We start from the raw sequence: 21,652 nt of genomic DNA on the forward strand, positions 1-21,652 counted from the left end.
AAACAACTTGGAGCTCTCACATGAAAAACAGGATTTAATAACTGAAATATTCTCCAAGTTCGTATCTATGAAATATAAAACTAAAGAAAAAAATTCATAGTCTATAGTTTGATTTTCTTTTTTTAAAAATCACAGAATACAGTACATAGATTCCTCCCACAATTTTCAACATTAAGCCAAGAATGCAAACACAGTAACAACATACGAAAACAGACTTTGTTTTACAAAGCACTGCTGGCAGTCACTACAGTCGAGGAGGTAGCTTCCTTGGTTAGCATCCCATTCTTGATTACTTATTTTCTTTTCAAATAATTTACATATGAATAGAAAAACCAATAACCAAGCTAATATAAGATTTGTACATTTTCACCAGATGGGACATCAAGCATTAAAAATAATAAACAAAAAAAAAATCTCTACATAAACTCAATGGACAAGTTGGTTGGTGCAACATTTTACACACCTAGTTGCAACGACGTGAAGACAGCAAAGCCAAAAGATTACAGTTAAATGATGCATTATAAGCAGAGAAGAATATCTTGTTTGTGGAACAAAATGGTTCCTTACATTGTCTAAATTCCTGAGCACTCACATGATGTGCACTTGTGGATACACGCTCTGAGGGTGTATCTGCCTTTATGTGTAGTCATGCTCCAGCACACTGAATATCAGTCAACCCCTTGCTACTCGCAGTATCACTCAGGTCAGCTCTCAGGGCAAAAGACATCTACATTTATATGCTTTACAGCGAATTATGCGGGCATTGTGATACTATACAACAAAACTGGGGATGTTGACAATCAAACCCCACGTGTCTGAGTCACTAACGGATAACAAAACTGAAATGTAAAGACAAAGCAAAGAGTGAAGTCCTTTAATTCCAAGGCCGTTATTTCCTCCTTTAGTTCCACCATGCCCATTTTTCCTGTTAAATTTTGGACATTTATATGATATGAAAAGACCACCGATGGTACACAAATAAAGCCTTTAAATACAGAACACTTATCTGGTTGATAATAGTCCTTTTCAAAATTTTTGGCATTCCAACTTTGTAACTTTCACATTACATTCATGTTTAACTTGGACGGTATTCATGTGTTTAGCACAAGTCATGTTTTCAAAGATGCATTTTAAAATCAAAATTGTGTCAGATGCCATGAAAATAATGTGAGAATTTTTTTTTTTTTTATAAAATAAACCCATTATTTTGTGTTAGCTAGCATGAATTTGGAAACAGGGTAAACTGTTGCCTGTCACATCCTTTTGAGTCGGAAAAGCAAAAGGATCTGAACTTCAGATAATGTAGGAGCCCATTAAGTATAATTTAACTGAAAAAGTAGGGTTTTTAGCTCTGCACTTAAGGATATTAAAAAAAAAAAAAAAAAAATGTTATCCAGGTCAAAAGGCATGATGGAAAAAAACTCAGGAAAAAGGCCTAGATTTGCAAATAACAGAAACCTATCCTTCAGACAGAAAATAATGACCTATGTCTACATGTTTTTATCTGTTTTCTGAAGAATAAAAAAAGGGATGCTGCTCATTCAAAGGCCATCCTTTCATACATCTGAAATTAGCTCCACCCAGACACTCCTGTTTCTCACACAATAAATAACATCTTTCAAAACCACCAAGAATAGTTGCTGCCAAAACAGTGATTTCAGCTACTTTTATCACATTCTTAGTCTTAGTAACTTAAAGCATTGAAGTGTTTATTATGAACTGGTATTTACCATTGTCATACTGAGTAAGATCGCAGGCGAGTTATTGACTTTGCATTATTCCCCTCTGGTGGGTGAAGACCGCCTTAAAGTTACATTCAAACAGAGAAAGTATAGGATGATTATTATGTTTGCTACATTTAGATTAAAAAAAAAAAAATCTAAGTACAAAACCAACAGTTCCTGTGGACAATTTTTTAGAAATGACAAGATGTATACAAAATACAAATTAAAAAGCTTAAAAGTACAAGTAAAACCAAAATCACAAAGTCTTTGACATTAATTGAAGCTAGCAAAATCATGATATCCACTTGGGAGCAAAAGGAAGGCACTGGTGGCAAGATTTTCCTTTGCAAGATCCTTTGTCAACCAGTCTTTAACATGACGTGCTCAGTTCAGCTCATTTAGAAATTGTATCCTCTTTCCCTTTAAATGATTTGTTGCATCTGTTTCAGTAAGTGCTTGCTCAACAGTCTTAACAGGGTAATCGGCACAGTTTTTTTTTTTTTTCTGATAATAAAATGTTTACGTATTCTTGTAGGATCTAAATTCACATGACAGAGATCTATGCACATTGTGGAGATCTGAAGTGTCCTTAGTCCTTAACACGAGGTATATTGTATGAATAGTGTACAAGAGGAAGGCCTCTGGTCTGACAAAAGCAGGCTCTGCCACAGGCTTGAACCTGGTCTGAGCTGTCCGACACAAATGAGTCCCCCTCATCAGCATACTCAGATTGGGCAGAGGTGGTGCTGCCATCTGTCCAAAAGCCCTCAGCACGCTGGCAAACTGCAGCTCCTGCCAGGAGGGTGGGACAGCTGTGAGATTTCACTAAGTGTCTACAGACTGTGGAGGACAAGGGGGAAGAGCAGGTCCTGGCATGCAGCGTTGACTCGCACTGCTCACATAAAACTGTCTTTCCACAAAGCTGTGAGTAAACCCCACAGTCAAAGCCCAAGTGGGTGGAGGAGCCTGCGTCAGTAAGCTCTGATCCCCCACCACCATCGTCTCTGTGACAGTCAGCACCTGCCTTCGCCTCCCTGGTCAAACCTGTGCGGCCACGTAGCCTCAGCCAGTCCTCCCTGAAGGCTGGGCTGAAGAACACATACAGCACTGGGTTCAGGCACGCAGGGAGCGGGAAAAAAATTAGAATCACAGACTTGGCTATTTCGGGACCACCGGCTGTAGAGCCAGTCAAAAGAGGTGCAAAGGAGAAAGCTGCTACAGGGCAGAAGAAGATGCAGTTGGTGAAGATGAGCCAGGCTACGTGACGCAGGGCACCCGTCTGCTCCGGATCGGCCAGCTCCACTCTGCCCAAGTGGCAGTACAGCTGAGTGTACACAGCTGCTGTGAACAGGCAGACCAGTGCATTTAGCAGCACAAGAACTACTGTGACACTCAGAGCTGGACTCTCACCACCAGCAAAGGGCAGGCAGAGAGGAGATGTCGACTGGTCACTGGAGGTCAGGGCAGGCAGGCAGGCTCCAGCAGCAGCCAGCAGCCCCAGTAGTCCTGCAGACACGCTGAAGCGCTGATCCCCTCTCCAGCATCCACGTTGGCTGCTGCTGTTCCTCCTCGGTGACATCACTTTCCCCAGTATCATCCGCACGGCCATGCTACGCTCCACAGCTGCCAGTGACAGTAATAAGACCGCCCACTCTGACGAGAAGACTGCCAAAGCTCCTGTGATTTGACAGCCAGGCCCCATCTCCCACCATACACCGTACTCCGCAAAGGAGCCCCAGGTGGCAACATCCAGTATGGTTAGCACCCCAACATATATGCCTGTAACAAGATTAGCCACAGCCAGCAGACCCATTAGCAGCCTGGCTGGAGAGAGAGGCAGCTTCAGGGAGTGGGAATGGCCTGATGTTGGGTGCGTCGGGGCAAAAGTGGCCACCAGCACCAAGCTGTTAAAGACCAGTGTTACCAGGCAGATGAACCAAACTGTCAGCCGAATCATCCAGTTACCCAAGAGGTGCTCACAAGGCTTGAAGGCTCCTAAAGACAGATGAAAAGCAGTTGTATGCATTAAAAATTGGCACTTCATTCAGCAATTTATTTCAAATTAACAAAAGCAACTACATGGATCCATACTGAAATGATGAAAAAGCTGTGTAATACTTACCAGGAGAAGGAGAGCAGTGCATAATCATTGAGATTCTTTCCACATCCTCCCCTGCTGATATAATAATGAAAAAAAGAGATGGATCTTTATTTGGACTTTCATTGCATATCTGTTCCAGAAAATTTGTAAAACAGCTTGAAAAGTGACTTTATGACAAATATTTGTTTTATATAAAGTATACTAAATAAATACTGGGTGACTGATTACTCAAATGAAAATGATCAATACAGTCTCATATTCTTGGGAATAACAGCATCCACATGACCCCCACCCCACGAAAAAACAAGAATTAATTCAGTGGGGGTGAAACTAGCGAACAATACATAACCCTTCACAGGATTGGATGCCAAAGTCATAACAAACATAAAACAACTAAGGTCATCAAATTTGAAAACCTCAAACAAAAAAAAGCTAAAGCTGAAGAAAAACCAACTATGCAATGAAGAATGAATACCTTCAATGTAGCTTCTAAGATCTTAGAAAGATGAAAGAACCTACATTCAATTCTTCACCTTCACCTTTTTAATCAAGCAATTAACAGGGACAATATGCCAAAAACAACAGTATCAGGAATCTGCCTTCCTAGATTGGTTAAAATCATAAATAAAATTATATGTAGATGATGTACTTCTACTGATGTACATCAAACTCAAACTTCTCATATGACACAACTGACTGCGATAAATCTACCATCCGACCAATAACAACAAATCAGCCACTTACCACCCATGACTGGTAACATCAAATATAAAATACAGGTATAAAAATCTCTGGACTCCACTCCTTTACAACAAACTTTCAACTGAAAGACTACAGGTCGCATAAATGAGACCATGTGAACAGTCACGCACACAAAGTGCACATGCTTTTTTATAATGTTTCCAACAATTGTACATTTTTCATGACATGTATAGTTGGAAATGCAACTATCGTACAATAAAACACATTGAAATTATTTGATTCAATGATATTGAAATTTTGAGATTAAAATAAAAGAAAAAAAGCATGCATACATGCAGGATATGTGAGACGGGGGGGAAAAAAAAAAATAAAAAAAAATAAATAAAATTTAAAAAAAAATCAAACAGCATTCCCACCTGTAGATTTCTTAACATCGTTGTCTTCAGAGGAACTTGTTGAGTCGCATGCAACAAATGCACAGCACTGGTAGGCGTAAGGAACAGAGATGGACCTACAAAAAAAGAAAATCATTTCAGAGGGTTGATAACATCCAGCCAAGGTTCAGTGTTGACAATACACATGGTCCAGAATTGTAAAACCATAATGGAACAAATATAAATAATGTGTTCAATAATGTCTGTTTTCAAGTATCTGTACTTTTGGATTTTTTTCCCAATAATATTTGGATGTTTCCATAGTGCATCCACAGATGTGGAGAAAACAAAATTCAGCTGTCTTTCTCATTAAACTGAAGGAAAGAGGTGGAGTTTATTTCAGAGGTCTTGTCATTTGGTCAAATAACTAATAATCAGTAATGAAAAGAAGCAGCCAAAGAGAAGAAAAGAGTTACATGTATAGTTTGACCATTTTTGTTCACTACAGAATTTTTGTCCAGTTATCTGCTGTGCTGATTAACGCCAAGTCAACTGCTTGGTAGTATTATTTATGTAGTATTTGTGTTTATTTCAACAATTTTAGACATATTTTTTTACTTACTGCAGACTCAAAACAATCGTGAATAGGAAAAAAAACTAAACAAAATAAAGAAAACTATTATGCACATCTTTGGTAACCTAGGAATGACTGATAATATCCTAATCACTAACTTTTTCAGAAGTCAATGGAGGGGGGGAAAAAAAAAAAAAAAAAGTTGAGCTGAATCAACAAATTGGTTGAGCAGATAGTCGACTGGTTACTGATAAGAATTTATTTTAAAAGTTCATTATAAAAAAAATAAGAATAATAGCTCGAACTTGATATTTATTTTAATTCTGTGGCCAACTAGTGCATTTTCTACAATTTACAACTTTACAAATTTTGTGACTCAACTTTATATACCTTTGTGATCTCAAGTGGGCAGGATCAGTAAAGTCATGGCATGACAACAACAACTCCAGATTTACATATTCTGCCTTAGTGCAAAGATGTAAAAGTACATTCTGATAATATTCACATTTAATTAACGTTCTTTTCACAAAACATTACGAACCTGAAATTTTGTAAGAAAAATTATGCAATTTTAACAATAACTTGCCTTCATTTATTATTGACACGTGGATTATAATTTACAAATCACTGTCCATCTACAAAGGCTCAAGGATCAATGGATCAAAATAACATCAAAATCTAAAAATTATTATCAAAAATTATCAAAAATTATTTTAAATTCACATCCATGTGTTAATCCTGACCACCTGAACTGACACACTGCACAATATAAACTTAAGTTGGAACTATTAAAGAAGAAGGTTAAGGTACCACCTTGACTTAGGGTTAGGGTTAATGTGCAAAATGTAGTCATAAAAATTCCATAAAAGCCAGGGGCTGCTGACTGACATTATATTGCACAATTTTCATTGTTTTAAAATATTTCCACAAGTATTAATTTTCACAGAACTATATTCTTCAGGGTGCCAAAGAGTCTGAAGCTGTATTTTTCATGAACTAAGCTTACTCACTGTTTAATTTTCTTCTGAAACTTGGTATCTTTTAGTCTTCACAAGTGCATCAAATCCTGAGTAGCAGCCAATTTCAGGATGTCATTGCCTTGAGTGCAGCGTTGGTTTATTAATCCCCATTAAAACAAAACTTTTGTAGCAAGGGCTATCTGGCAAGAGCTCCTGATAAAATGTGTCCAAGCCAGCCAAGGTAAATTTGTCCATCAAATTTGAATCATGCGGCAAGTCAATTATTTCAAGTTGGTTGTCGATGGGCTGTGTCTCACACAATGTCAGCTTCAACTGGAACGTGTATGCATAACATAATGTCGTTATGACTGGGTCTTATCAACACCACGAATGAATATGACCAGTTGTGAAACATCCATAATGTAAGTGGTTGTCTCTGTGTGTTGGCCCTGTGATGGACTGATGAATTGTCCAGGCTGTACCCCACCCTCACCCATGTGTGAGCTGGGATTGGCTCCAGCACCCCGTGACCCAGAAAAATCTAAGCGGTTGAAGATGAATGAATGAATTTATGTTAATGAGGGTACCACATAGTTTCATGCTGACAGGAACCTTTCTTATGAAAATGTATGCGAATGTCTTCCTTGTAATTTTTACACTTTGCAAAGTCATCCCACGGACTGAATTGGACACTCTAGTGGAACAGTTTTGGCCCACAGGCCTTATGTTTGATATCCCTGAGTTAGGGCCTGTGAATGCAGAGAGCTCACATAAAAAGAGAGCTCTCTCTCTCCTAAACTCTTCAGATAATAGCACTTGGGGCCACAGAATTTCTTCCTCACCTGAGTTTAGGTAGATTTTTTGCTGTCAGCACATTTTTCATCTGTGGATTTCCTGAGAGTTTTAGCTGACTGAGGGAACTCAGTCCAATTGTTGGAATCACAGTCAGAGAGTTCATACTCAGATCACTGAAAATTTAGAAAGACACTATTACACACAGGTAATACAATGCATAGAATCAAAACAAACAATGATACGCAACTGGAACTTTTAATCCTGAATAGTGGTGAAATAATGCAAAGGTCCTACTCACAGGTTGGTGAGTGCAGTAAGGGTGAGAAAAGCATCTCTGTGGATAACTTGGATTTCATTTCTACTCAGGTCTCTGTAAAATCACAATGATATGAGCTCACAAACCAGCTGTGAAGCCTTTATTATTTACTGCAAGTGCAGGTATTACAGACTGTTTATGACTGAGCAAACTTACAGTAAACGTAAAGTAGAGAGACCTTGGAAAGTGTCCCTTTTAATTTGTTGAATATGGTTGTGCTGAAAGCTTCTGTAAAATAAAAAAAAAGGAATTCAAGTTTATAAACAAGAAAATAATTCCAATTTAACTTTAATCATTCAAATCTACCATTTCCAAGATGTGTTCATCTTTCACTTTTTCTGAAATGATTTGTGCACTGATTTACATGTTCTACACTCACATCTCTTGCAGTTGAACGCAACCCTGGAGGGATGGTAACCCTGCAATTTCATTGTAGGACAGGTCTCTATGGGGAAAAAAAAACCAAACAGATTCAACAATTAGAGAACTGGGACAGTAGGAATTTACAGAATTAAGACATTGGCTTGAATTGGCAATGGATAACACATATTGTTTCACATATATATATATAATTTATATTAAAAAATTACAAAATTTTTAGTTTGAATAACAATCCAAATTCTACCAAGCCCATAGCAATTTTAAATCTGCAATAAGTATTACTATTTGGACAATATGTTTAACTGCTACTGCAGGTGACAACTGGAAAAAGGTTCTTACAGTGTCCGAAGCAACTTAAGATCCTCACACAGATCGGCAGGAATGGACGATACCTTGGTTCCTGACAGGGTCCTGGAAATGGAAAGCCGAATAAGTCAGTTATAAGAGACATAATCACAAGCAGAAATGGATTCTGCCTCCATGTGCAAGTTCACTCACAGACTCTCAAGATTATTCGTCCATGTTAGGATGGGAAAGTCCTGCATCATACTGGCCCCACGCAACATCCTGAAACACATGGTCACGAAAATGGAAATATTGAAGCATGAGCTTATATGGATTAAACAAGACACAAGGACCCTTGAAAAAAACAAACATTTAATGTTTAAGTCACCACTGACTCATGGAGTTTAGACAGAGCTTATAGAAAGTAAATAGAAGTTATGCTTGACAGTGGAACTTACAAGGAGTGAAGGTCGGACAGATTCTGAAAGGCTGAAGCACCCACAAAGGCCAGAGGGTTGTCATAAAGATGTCTGAGGGGCAGCAAGAGCACATGAGACGCGTTAAAACCAAAATCATTTACTATGCGAGAATGGCACCATCTCCTGGACATTCATCTAGTGCCCTCATTTTCTATGTGAGCTGTGATATTAAACATATGATACTGTATGAATGCTCATCAGAAAGCATACTGCATATTATGTTGGGCTGCATTAAACACTTGTAAATTCTTAATGTGCTATGTTTGTTTCAGTGAATCAGAACAGGAGTTTGCCCTTACATGGATCGTAGCAGGGGGTTGTTGTGGAAGGCCCCTTCAGGAATGGAAGCAATATCATTGCTGTGAAATCCACTGCAGAAAGAATGACAAGGAAAAAGTCAGAAAACACTCAGTTTGTACAGGTATGCTCAGTATGAAATGTGACATACAAAACAAAAAGATTCATTCTCATTTCAAACAAAAGTTAGATAAATTTGGTTCAACGAAATAGTGTACAAAATAATATTTGGTTGAAAAAACTAGGTCTGTTAACTGATTTAAATTTAGATTTTCAATAATGTGCTGAGGAGAGAAACTAGAAAATAATATTCAGTCATCAATATAAAAAGCACAGTGGCCTAGAATTTCAAACAAATGTAAGAGCAGAAACAGGATGAGGCACTCACAGTTCCTTCAGCTTGGGCAGAGTTTCGATTGCTTTGGGAAAAACCATCAGGTTGTTGAAGTTCAGATCTCTATGGTGAGACAGACAGACGCATGGAATCAAAGCCATTTTTATCTTTTTTTACTATGGCAAAATGTTATAGATCTGAAATCAAGCATTAAATGTAAGAGTTTTAAGAGTTATTCCTGTGGTCAGCTCCAACTCTAACACGATTTGCACCTTACCAAGCTAAACAGGATGAACTAACTCTTTTAGCAGTAGCAATCCCAGTACAATTTGTCAATAAAATATTCATCATTCATCTTTACGAATTATAATGTAGGTACAGCAAGTGTGCACTGTGCTCTGTTTTCATGGAGGAAAAAGTAAACAGTGAGTACCACTGCATATCAAACTTCAAACATTTCATACTGAAAATTGTGAATAAAAAAGTGAAAAAGCCAGGGCATCCCCAGTCTACTCTAAAGGTCTGTGTGCCTCGAGCAGCTATTTGCCATGAGGTAAGGCTGTGTGGCAGGAGGAAGTGAACAGTGGGAGGGCAGATTTGATAAGTATCATGTACTTTGCTCTATTTATCCTAGAGCAATTAAAGGAGGAAGTGGACACAATGATGTCTGGAGGACTGGGATAGGGATGGGTGGGGGAGCTGTTGGCACACACAAACACACTTAAATTGATGCATAATGTACGGCCTTCCACTTACAGTGTCTCCAGGTTCAAGAGTCCAGTGAAGCAGTTGTCTTCTATCACTTTAATTCTGTTGTTGTGAAGATGTCTGGAAAAGCAACAAGCAGTTTTACTCATATCTGTGAGGCGTTTGTGTTGTGACAGATAAAATCTTTTACATTCATCACAGGTTTTAATTTAGTTGAACAATTTGTAAAATCAGGTGTGTGCACTATGTGTATATGCAGAGGGCTTTCCAGTCTTAATAGACTTGGTCTTTTCTTCCTGTTTATCCTGACATGTTTATACTAACAACTATTCAGTGTGTGCCTGTGTGCATGCTTGTGTGATTCTATAACAGCAGATTTATAATCCACCGCATACAGTGTTTGTACAATCTGGTGGAAGAATGAAGCATTTCCCGCAATGCATAAAACAACAAAATAATCTTGATTTTACATTTCCGTAACCTTTTCATTAACATTCAATTTCAAATCCCAATGGAATATTTCACTGTAAAAGTTCTTGCATGCAATAACAGCACAGGGAAGGAGGAAAAAACAACAACAACAAAAAAAACCACAACACATTTTGTTGGTTTATTTACTATAATCTGTATAAGTAAATAGTAAAGTTAGTGTTGTGAAGCAGAGTTGCAATTCTTCAGATAATACTTTCAGAGCTGAAGCTGCTCACAAAGGAAAGCACTTTAAAGTGATCTGCATTGACAGAACAATTGGAGTGGGAAATATGAAAAACTAAGTGTGATTTGAAGCCTCTTTAATTTAGAGGGAGGTTACTAGCATTCACTTTTGCTAACATACATTTAGAGTGAGATAAAATGTCCATCTACTTATTACACCTCATGTTTCAATTACTTAAGAGAATGTAAACTGTTACCGTATAATCTCTCTTCAGATAATTTGCATGTGTTGGTTTTCAACTTGAGAAGCATCTTGATCTACTTAACACCTTATTACTTTCACATCTTTAAGTTCTCCCTCAGGTCATTTTGGTGAACATGAGAATGTTCTGAGTCAGTGTGCTGGGTTACTTACAGTTTTAAAAAGTAAACCAGCAGGATGGTTCCTGAGTTCTTTCGCGTGTAGATCTATAAGGACTGTATATTTACTTGCCTTTCTTTAAACCACGGATACAGTGGCTATAATATTTTATCAAAAACCTATCTAATAAAATATCATGATATGAAATTGTGTACATAGTAAAAAACTGTTAGCGCACTCTAATATTTTCACGACAAGTGCTTACCCAATTGCAAGATTTGTTTTGTTAATTTTTTATATTTAACAGAGATGTAATAGTGTTTCATTAACATAAATACTTACTATCTAATTAAGTATACTATAAATATACAAGTACAAAAAAATGTGTGCATACAGATGAACTGCAGTTTGGTGCTTATGGTCTGTTTTTTGTCAACATTGACAAAATGCTGGACTGGCCAGAAGCAATGGTGAAATTGTATATTTGTAGAGAGGCTTAATATAACTTACAGTACAACTAGACTGGTGAGGTTAGCGAAGGCGTTGTCTGGTATGTACGAGATACGGTTGAGTGCCAGCGTCAGAGCCTGGAGGTTCGCTTGGTGTCTCAGGGAACTGATGGGGACCACCGTCAAGTTGTTATCATCCAACCAGAGATGGCGCAGCTGCTGAAGACCTTCAAAACTGTCATCTGGAACTGTGGTGATATGGTTTGCATCCAGGCGACTACAAATCACAGATTTATTAACTAATTTTGATGCTCATATTGACTATTGTTTATAGGATCACAAATGGCTTGGAAATAGGGTTAGGCACTCTGAAAAGCAAATTTATTCAGAACATAATTTTACTTCCAGGGATTTATACGAATTTTTGAAGGGACATTATATTTCTCTTACTGATATCTTCTAAACCTTTCATTATAGGCTGCAAACACTTCCAAAGTACAACAAATGGCTCTTGCATAACTTCACATCGGTCATCTAAGTGAAGAAGGGTAGCACCTTAACATCAACATACTCTTAGACTGCAGCCTTCTTGTAACATATTAAAGTCTTCTGTTATGCCCACTATCTTGTGAAGCCAAGCACCTTACTCTCTGGCTACACTCCCTGGTTGCAATGAGCTAAACAAAACCTGAATCAAGGCTGCCATCACAATGGTTTGATTATTTTTTCCCAAGGCTTTGGAGAAATACAGAAATATCATTCATTCCTTACTAATCATCAAATAATTTTGTTATTACAACAAATAGGGTTCCTTGCTCCTCTGTTGCCAAAGAAAAGGTAATTTATTACCCTGTTAATTTCTTATTAAATTAACCCCCCCCCCCTTTTTTTTATAGTGAAAATCATGCCATGTTATACCATGGTTAGTTAGGGAAGCCAGTGTATGAGAGTTACCGATGTATAATAATGTGATAGAAAGCAGTGACTGCTGTCGACTAGATGAAGGGATAAGTGGTCAGTTTGGTGGCAACAAAAAGAAAATATTAAAAATATTAATTAATATAATACTACCCACATTACGGCATTTATTTATTTATTTTTTGTGCTATCCTCCTTCCATGAGTTCTTGCCTTCCATCTCACCCTCCCTCAAAATTCCTCAAGTGTCTGGGCTGGAAGAAAAACAGGCTTGATTGACATTTAGCTCTCCAAGGCTTTATACAAACCAGGTTCTGGCTCTGCCAAAGCATTCTACTTCAACTACAGGCCTTAAAAGCCTCACGTAGAAAGACATCTGTTAAAAAGAAGTGAAGCAAAAAAAAAAAAAGGGGGAGGCAGCATAAAGAAGAGTGATAATGGCAGAAAGCTAGATTTTCAGCAAACTTCCCCAGCTGGATCCATTTTTACTTTAGTAAAAGAGATGGCAAAACTGAGGGCAAGCAGAGCAGGAAATTGTGAGAGGGGTTAATAGTTATAAGCAAATATTTAGAACCCTACAAGCTCATTGAAAACCTGCTGTAAAAGATGGACATTTGCACTGGGTTATTGCTTGACTTGGCATGCAACAAACACTGCAGCTATAGATAGCATTCAATAAGATTGAAACAACCCCTAATTGAACCCCTAAATAATATTACAAAGTAAAGATTTCAACTGTTCAACTGTTTTAAATCATCATTTTGCTATTTCCTGTTAACTAATATAGAACATACTATTAGTGATGGCAGCAGCCACTTAATAGGGAAATTCAAACTATAAAGGGGAATGACAACTATCCGTCCTAATTTGGTCTGAACAGTTAGAGCAATCTGATGCTTAAAATTAACAGGTCTCTAGCAGGAACAAAGGAAAAAAAATCTGTATGGGTGACACAACTTAAACATCATGCAAATTTTTGTCTATATATTTGGGTTGAATTGAATAAGACTGCCATCCATGGTCTAAGCACCTCGTTTGGTAAAGAAACATCCAAGTAATGACCTCAATTCTAAATAGCATCGTATCTGTCATTCACACTGACTAATCAGTAGCCTTACATTGAACTCCGTTCTTGACTTCATACACTTCATACAAAATAAAACAATCAATATAGTGGTGCTATTGCTGCAGTTTTTTTTTTTAATCCTCGTGTGTAACTGTCTACATTGCGGTTGATAGTTTGGCACAAACTAATGAATTCCACTTAGGTTAGCAATCAGTGTAAATACACTGCAGTCATCAGAGCTGTTACAGCCGGTTACAGAACTGCAATGCATCTTACTCTCCAGGCCTTCAGGACAAAATATCTTCTTCAGTAACTCTAAATTCTAGAGAATAAGGGACGTTTCTAAAACCAACTAGCACAGCGAGGTGAGACCTTGTAACTTGGGACAGTCAAAGGAGAGTGATTTTTACATATAAACATAAACAATGCCTCCTTTGCAGCACCACTAATAACCTAATGTGCGGGACTGTGGGGCAGATGACTTACAGAGACTGGAGAGAATGGAGGTTCTTCAAGGCTGCACTGGGTACAGTCCTCAGCTGATTATTCTGGAGCATCCTGAAGATAAAAAAGTTAAATGATTAAAAAAAAAAAAAAAACAACTTCAATTCAAGAACTTTTTTTTGCATTATAAGAATGTAAATACAGATATTTCCATGTTAACCAACTACACTTGTGAGGCTTGTGAAGGTGACCCTTGTGGTGGTGTTTGTTGATCCATACTGGTTACAGTCATTCTGTTCGAGCAGACAGACCTGATTCTTCCTTTTTCTGTGTTTGCTAAACTGATGAAGTAACTTCAAGCACCATTTAAAGTATTGATTAAAAGCTGTGTGTATATTGTGTGTTCTTAAATAGCAGTTTTTAAAAACTGACCCAAATCCAATGTGAGCAGGGCTATTCCAACTGAATGTCAAAATAATGTCAATTTGTTCTTATTTCTGTAACAATGTTATTACATCAGTTGCTACAAGCATATGCAATGTCGATCTGTTATTGTTTTCAGTCTTGTATCTAAGACCTAACCTCTGACTCAACAGTACTCCAAACATTTGGCATACTGCATAATCAACATAGCAGGGCTTGACACTTAGTGTGTCCAAGTCTGAGCAAGCATGGTGAGTGTAAATTAAGTAGAACTAATTCTTTGATAGAGACTGAATGAAATCCTATATCTTTGCTGTTTTTTCCCTCCAGAGAAACAGACATTAGGATGAGTGCTTACAGGACTTTGAGCTGATGCAGTCCAGAGAGGGCTTCAGGGTGGATGAATGACAGGTCATTCCCCGCAAGTCGTCTGCGTGAAAGAAAGAGTGAAGCTTATATGTGAGACATTTTATAAAAACTAGAGCATGTTTTGTTTTTTTTTGTTTTTTTGTATCAAAGCAACTAATTCAATGAAGCTATTCACAGTGTTGAGAACTCTCTCACATCCAAGGCCTTAAGAGATCAGGTTCCAGCTCTCAAACTGAACATGCAGTCTGGGGTGTCAAAGACATACATCTGTTCTATGGCCTGTTGTCACTTCGTCCGCCACCCACAAGAGATTAGACCTGTTTCTGGCCTCCCAACCACAACTATTTAATTTTCCTTGTGGGGAGAGTAAAACAAGACAAGGCTAAACCTACCATTTGGTTCAACTGCAAAAGATCAGTGAGCAAAACTTAGGGCTCCAGTTTAATAGTGTTGTGGAGACTGTAAACAACTGATGTTATATCTTATTCTCTCCTACTGCATGCACTCACAAAATAGTATTTCAATGAAGCTGAATTCACAATTAGGCTGTGTTTTTCAGTTTCTGTTATCACACAATTGAACAAGGTAGGATTCATAACTGAAATGTGGACTAAATATTAACTTCCCAGCTCTTTCAACAGTGCTGCAGCAAAAATCTTGAATCTATTGACATATTGACAAAACTACCAAACATAAGTTAGCCAGACTTTGCTGTGATTTCAGAAGCAACAGGTTATCGTATTATATTTGTGTCCTGTGTCCTAATTTTTTCAACTACTGAATTTATTTAGCAGCAGTTATTTAGGTCAACTGCAGAAATAAATGTCTTTGTTTGAGAAAGACCTATCATTCCGTATTGATATTTTAACATGACATATTGTATCGCCTAAGTCCCATCAGTCATGTTTGAGATACAGCATTCCAGCAGGGTTTTAATTGGGAGTCCAGTCACCGCTGTGTCTGTTATTTAAAGCAGTTAGTAATGGCTTCTTTCTCCTACCTGCTCTCTCCTGTTGTGTGTATCAGATGCTTACTCATTCCATTCCTTCCCATTGTAATGACTATACATGTAATGAAAGTATTTCAATTGCCATAATTGGCAGGCTTAGAGAACTGGAAGTGCTACTCCCTGCAGTCTCAAACATGTCAAATAGCTAAGAGACTAGAGAGGGAAGGTGACTGTATAGCAAGAGGTGTAGCCCTTAGCCTACAATTGGAACCAAAAACATTGGTTAATCCACATGACCACATGACTTTGCTTAGTCAGTCTGTCACTGCATAGGTGATACTCACCATGATGGGGCTGGCCCCACTGTTGTAGCCTGGCCGAAAATAATTCACTGCCTTCAGGCTGATATAATCTATGTATGAATATAATCTTATTTCCCTTAAACAGCCCTGTCTTGTAATATTTTTCATATGGCAGTTGCTTAAGTCTCTGTACAAATTACTTTAAGCTGAAGGGACACCTCCCTTTCCTGCTATGAACAGGAAGTGTTTAGGAAATATGGGTGTAAATAAGCATGGGCCAGGCTCACTGGCACACCAAGCCCAAGTACATTATCTGGCCTGAGAGATTAGCAACAGATTTATCACTCTGCAATGTGAGTCAAGCCAGACTGAATTCCCTGCAACAAGAGCTGTTGGGTGTGAGCCTGAGAATCAAGGCTGTGCTAGAAGACCATGTTCCCTTCATGTAGACAAGAGCTCGTCTTATAATATTATAGCATATATTCAACTGATTTCACAATTTTCCATCAGTCAATTTTTTTATTTCTTGTGAATATTCCCATATAAACACAAACAACTAGCATACAAAAAAAGACAAGTTGCTAAAAATGGTTTATCAAAGTCCAATGCAATGACAACAGATTCAGCAATAAATTTATATACATAAAGCATGTGACTTGAACAAATATGGAAGAGACTGAAAATGGTAGACCAAAGCTTTTAAAAATTTTCTGAACATGTTTCTTTTAAACATTTTAGGTTTTTGCAGCAGTGTTGTAATTATGACATCATGGTTCGTCCTCACTTCTACTGTGGTTGAATGGCACTAAATATCTGCTCAACAGAGATAAATGGAAATGTACATTAATTTGTTCCTTCTTTTGCAGATCTTCTGGTAGTTTGTTGTACATTTTGATGGGAACCTGAAGAGTCCCCTAACCAACAGCCACAAAGCAGTGTCATAGACCAATCAACCTTGTGAATAATTGTGCCGGCTGAGACAGAAAGCATTTAGAAATTTGATGTCAACAAAATCTGCAGTAAGAGCCATAATTATAGTACACATTGTCACATGCATATGGACACCTACTATCTTGATCATTTCCAAAAGACAGTAGCAGACATGGTTACCTAATGACTTAATTCCATGGCATCTCACACAGCACAGAACCTGAAGTCACTGTAACAAGCTGCTCACCACTACTTGTAAAGGTGGTTTGACAAATCTTTTAAAGCCATCAGGTTTCACAATATAAAGAGCTTCCCCTCCTCTTGCATCTTTCAGCAAATTCAGTACATCTCCCCAGGCTTTGATGAAGAGAGAAGAATGTGTTAAATCTCACTGTGGAAAGATTAAATCCTCTCCTTGTGCAACACCACTCCTACAGGTCTACTTTTGTCAAGAGTAGATTAGTAGCAGTCACCCAGAAGTAAATTACTACAAACAGGAGTTGCAAAGTTCACCAAAAAACAAAAAACAAAAAGAACCATTTCGGCCTTGCACCTTGCTCAGACATTACACTTAACCTTTTCACGTGGGAGATGACTGTTGCAATATCAAAACAAGCACCCAGCCCCCACAATATGCTCACATGCTCCAACATGTAGAATACACACCTCTTTGTATTACTGTTGGTATAGGTACCCGTGATGACAAGTATATGACATCTGAGTTAATTAACATGAATATATGAAAATGAAATGTCAACAAAAATGTTAATGTAACCATTTTTATACTCTGAAGATGGAGACATTAAACGTTCCTTTAAACTGTTAGAAATCAAAATATCTACATCCTTATCCAATCAATAAATAAACAAAAATTTAATTCCGTGTAAATACAAACTTCAAAACTATGACTCGTGCTTTTAAAAAGGGAACATCTAATCATATCCAATTTATTTTAGATGAAATCTGCTTCTATCAAACTGTGCTGTGCTCCTAGCTGCAGAGTATATTATCACTGGCATACAACCATGACTCTTTAGTATTGTAACAGAGCCATCTGTTATGCCAAACTGACAGACAAAATGTGATTTCTTGGTAACAGAACTGTAGTACATCGGTTGGGAAAAAAAATATAAAAAACAAATATTAAGTGGGGAAAACATTCAAGCAGCTGCCCCCACTTATAAGTCTATGATGATCTATATTGATCATATCCAATGGTGTGTCTGTGTGTCACATGCTGCTGCAGAAGAATACATTTTGATCTGAGGAGGGCAACACAGGAAAAACTCATTTGAATCTTGAAAAGTATGCTTACAGCAGGCCACAAGAAAAAAAAGCACATTCAACCAGCTTTATACCAATCCCAACTCACTAACAAAACTAATGTTCATTTATACCATAATTTTCACACAGATGTTTTTATCACTATTGAGAATATAGAGAGCTGATGGGTCACAGGTTATTTTCAAGAATACAAACAAACTGCAAAGAGTCGAAGAATAGCTGTCATCACGTCAGCTGAGCTTTGTTGTGCCTTTGGCAAGAAAGAAAGAGAGCAAAGGAGATTGCGTGACTAAGAGGGAGGGTATATTCCTCCCTCATATCTGCTCCTGTCCTGTATAATGATGGCCCATTCTTTCTTGCTCTCTCTCTCTCTCTCTCTTTGCCCTCAGAGTCCATGCTCTGGTTCACTGACACTGCTACAGCCTTAAGAGCAAGAAAGTCATCCAGCAAAGTTCAATGAGGCAGGACTGTAAATTTGTTCCCAGAAAAGGTTAAACAAACAGGCAAATAAGCTAAAGGTAAATGTCAATCTAAATACCTTTCTTAAAAAACAGACAAGAACAGTAAACAGTCAACCCATTAGGATGATCTAAGACAAGAAAAAAAATAAGTAAGATGGGGTGCCTTTTTTGTGGTGGGGGGGCATGGTTGCCTGGAAACCATTGTTTTTTCCTTTTCCTTCCTGCTATGCATTCCTCCACACAATGTGATGAAAAGCAAATTGCCTTTCAACAAAGCACATTGAGTGGTGTATGGAAAAGAAGAGGGTGAAGACTCGGTCAGCTGAAATATGCGTGAGAGTTGAAGAAAAATGGCCAAATGGAGCTGGATGTGCTGTTCACTCACTGGTCAGATTGCACTCTTATGGCCGTATGTTACCTGATATCAGGTAGACAGATTTTATCTCTGACTCTCAGCAGCACCAAGGTAGACAGCACAGTATTTAAAGAATAAAATAATAACTGCACCTTTTATAATTGCTTTTGCTCAATTCATGAATGGTGAGTGATTTTCTTTAACCACACATAATGCTGTGCTTATCTTTCTCAGCTCAGAATAAGGGCACGCGGTGCACTTATGTGTGTTTTGCAGTACGAACTCAAACACCCAGGTGCATATCATAAATCCCAGCCCACATATCAACATTGTACAGAGTAAATACATCATTACAGAAAGAAAAGGGACATGTACTCACAGTTCTTCAAGATAGGGCAAGTTCTTAAATACATATGCTGGCAGCTCTGTGATGTTGTTCATGCTCAGGTCACTGTGGAAACAAAGAAATTTGTTAGAAACACTCTTAGCTGACGGAGGTCTTCCAATCAGTTTGTTAAACTCATGTTCAGTATTGTGGTAAGCACACTGGGTCAATTGGAAATTTTTGCTTGTACAAGATTTTCTCTCATTTTAATTAGAGACACTTCTTGTCTCAGAATAAAATTATGTGTACGTGGGGTTCCTCATTTATGAACTAAACAAACTAAGCAAATCAGACAGAAACATGGTGAGGTCTCCATTATCTGCAAGCAGTTCAGCTGTGTCACACTTATCTACTTTTTTTTATTATTTTGTGCTTTTTGACTCTGCCTGCATGAACACTCAATGACAAAAACCTTTAAAAAAAAAAAAAAAACCTTCTCTTTAGCCGCAGGGATTTTCAGTTTTCAAACCAACTATAAGAAAAGATAGGCATGTAGTAACATGAAAAATATGCACACAGGACTTGATTTGTTTCCCCACCAACACTAATATGAGCATATGTGTTCAATCTTTATAATGATAATTCAAAGAAAACATACTGACATGTGTATGCTCACAGATTATGTATGTATTATCCTTGGAGAACTAGCACTCTGTTTTCAAAAGACAATTAAAAGTATGGATTAAAATTGCTGTCCCTTTAGCACCATTATTACTACTAAAGAAAACTATGATGTGAAAATAAATTCAACTTTAGGTCCTTAATCTTAAATAGGAATCTTTTGACCTGCTTCAAAGAAACCCCTGTCAGACACATGTAAAAAGATGTCTCATATCAAGACATCCGGGATCCACAAATGCAGCAACCCCCTGTTCCCTCACTCTGTTTCACTCTCCAATTGGTCATCTTGAATTTCACCGCCAGTTCTCTAGGACCATGTGTGTGGGCCTCTGAATCCTACAAGGATCATATTGCCCTTCCTCTGCAGTCCCAACTACACATACACACACACAAACACACAGATAAAGAACCCTTTAAAGATGGGCCCTGCCAGAACCCTAGTCATCCCTGAGACCAACGTCCCATCTCCACTTACCTGGTTATCCAATTACCATATAGGCAGTGCAGCTACAATTAAACATTCGCCCAATGTTTATGGGTTTTTTTCCTGCCTGACAACAACTCTGGTGGTGTCCTGCCACCACTGATGGTCAGATGGATACATCCATAACCACATTTTAAACCACTTGACTAAATTGTCCACAGGCTGTTGACTGCTCTGAACCACATGCAGGGCTGGGGACTATGGGAGCCCTGCACAACTCTATCACACTTCCTCCTCCTCTAGTGTCTGGCTGTTTTACTCATCAAGGTCCTGGCCTGTCCCAGCCAAGATAGATTGAAGAGGACACTAAAAATGCAGCTGTGATAAATGGTGACAAGCTTAAATGCTTCCACAAAAAGATATCAGTAAATTTATATCATATGCCTCATTTGGCTTCATTTAGGCAGAGGAAGCAGAGAATCTGATAAAACCAGACATACTTTAAGAAAACAAAAACATTGTTGCTAAGGGTAGTGGAGTGTCTAGTGTTGCCTGTGTCTACCAAGCTAAAATAATGTCATTGTGTCAAGGGCACAGTTGTAAGCAGTCTCAGTAAGTTTCATGTCAGTTGATTGACGACTTGTTGAGATATGATTTGATTTCTTGTTTGGCACCTTTTTCTGTTGACTCAGAGATGAGAGCTAAAAGCAACAATTAAGCTTTGTCAGATTTGGTTTTTAGAATGTTTTATCAATTTAGGTGAGGATCAGGCACAGGGATTTTGATTTTAAGGCACACACCTCAACCTTTATAAGTCAAAAAAGATCGTTTTTTTTTTTATTTATCTTCATTCAACTCCCTTTGAAATGAAAGGTCACCTACTTATCTGGGTCTAACATTAGTCATTGTACAGAGTTTATTGCAATATGACCTCATGTCCAGTTTGAGTGTTTGCTGCAATTCGGCTGTGAGAAACAACAACTTTCAAAAATCATTGTGATACGACATTAGATCTGATGATTATTGTATGCATAAATATGCATAAATCCAATTAATGTATTAATGTTTCCTCAGGCCAATAACCCCTTTTTTTTAATAGTGTGTAGAAAACATCTACTGAAATAATTTTGTAATCAGGCTAATCAAACATAAAATGTACAACCCAAAAGCTACTGCAACATAAGTAGAGTTCACTGGTTTCAATGGGAGGTTTCGCCGGAAGGACAACA

At 37.9% G+C, this 21,652-nt stretch overlaps 1 protein-coding gene across 6 annotated transcripts in view; it reads right to left on the reverse strand.

The window, feature by feature from the left end:
- lgr4 (leucine-rich repeat containing G protein-coupled receptor 4) overlaps nt 1-21,652 on the reverse strand; it is a 30,350-nt gene that overhangs the window by 1,321 nt on the left and 7,377 nt on the right. The window contains exons 2-19 of one of the 6 annotated variants that reach the window (XM_029498960.1): nt 19,373-19,444; nt 14,702-14,773; nt 13,963-14,034; nt 11,555-11,770; nt 10,078-10,149; nt 9,376-9,444; nt 8,990-9,061; nt 8,670-8,741; nt 8,425-8,493; nt 8,266-8,337; nt 7,925-7,990; nt 7,702-7,773; nt 7,528-7,599; nt 7,277-7,402; nt 4,944-5,038; nt 3,847-3,897; nt 3,705-3,719; nt 1,731-1,803 (exon numbers count right to left, since the gene is read on the reverse strand). In XM_029498960.1, the coding sequence (XP_029354820.1) occupies nt 1,736-1,803; nt 3,705-3,719; nt 3,847-3,897; nt 4,944-5,038; nt 7,277-7,402; nt 7,528-7,599; nt 7,702-7,773; nt 7,925-7,990; nt 8,266-8,337; nt 8,425-8,493; nt 8,670-8,741; nt 8,990-9,061; nt 9,376-9,444; nt 10,078-10,149; nt 11,555-11,770; nt 13,963-14,034; nt 14,702-14,773; nt 19,373-19,444 (1,423 nt within the window). In that variant the 3' untranslated portion in view covers nt 1,731-1,735. Of the gene's footprint in view, nt 1-16; nt 3,720-3,846; nt 3,901-4,932; nt 5,039-7,276; nt 7,403-7,527; nt 7,600-7,701; nt 7,774-7,924; nt 7,991-8,265; nt 8,338-8,424; nt 8,494-8,669; nt 8,742-8,989; nt 9,062-9,375; nt 9,445-10,077; nt 10,150-11,554; nt 11,771-13,962; nt 14,035-14,701; nt 14,774-19,372; nt 19,445-21,652 lie in introns of those variants that run through there. The other 5 variants (XM_029498959.1, XM_029498958.1, XM_029498956.1 and 2 more) reach the window with 5 other exon arrangements.

Source organism: Echeneis naucrates, chromosome 3 (assembly GCF_900963305.1).
Source record: "Echeneis naucrates chromosome 3, fEcheNa1.1, whole genome shotgun sequence".
NCBI lineage: Eukaryota > Metazoa > Chordata > Actinopteri > Carangiformes > Echeneidae > Echeneis > Echeneis naucrates.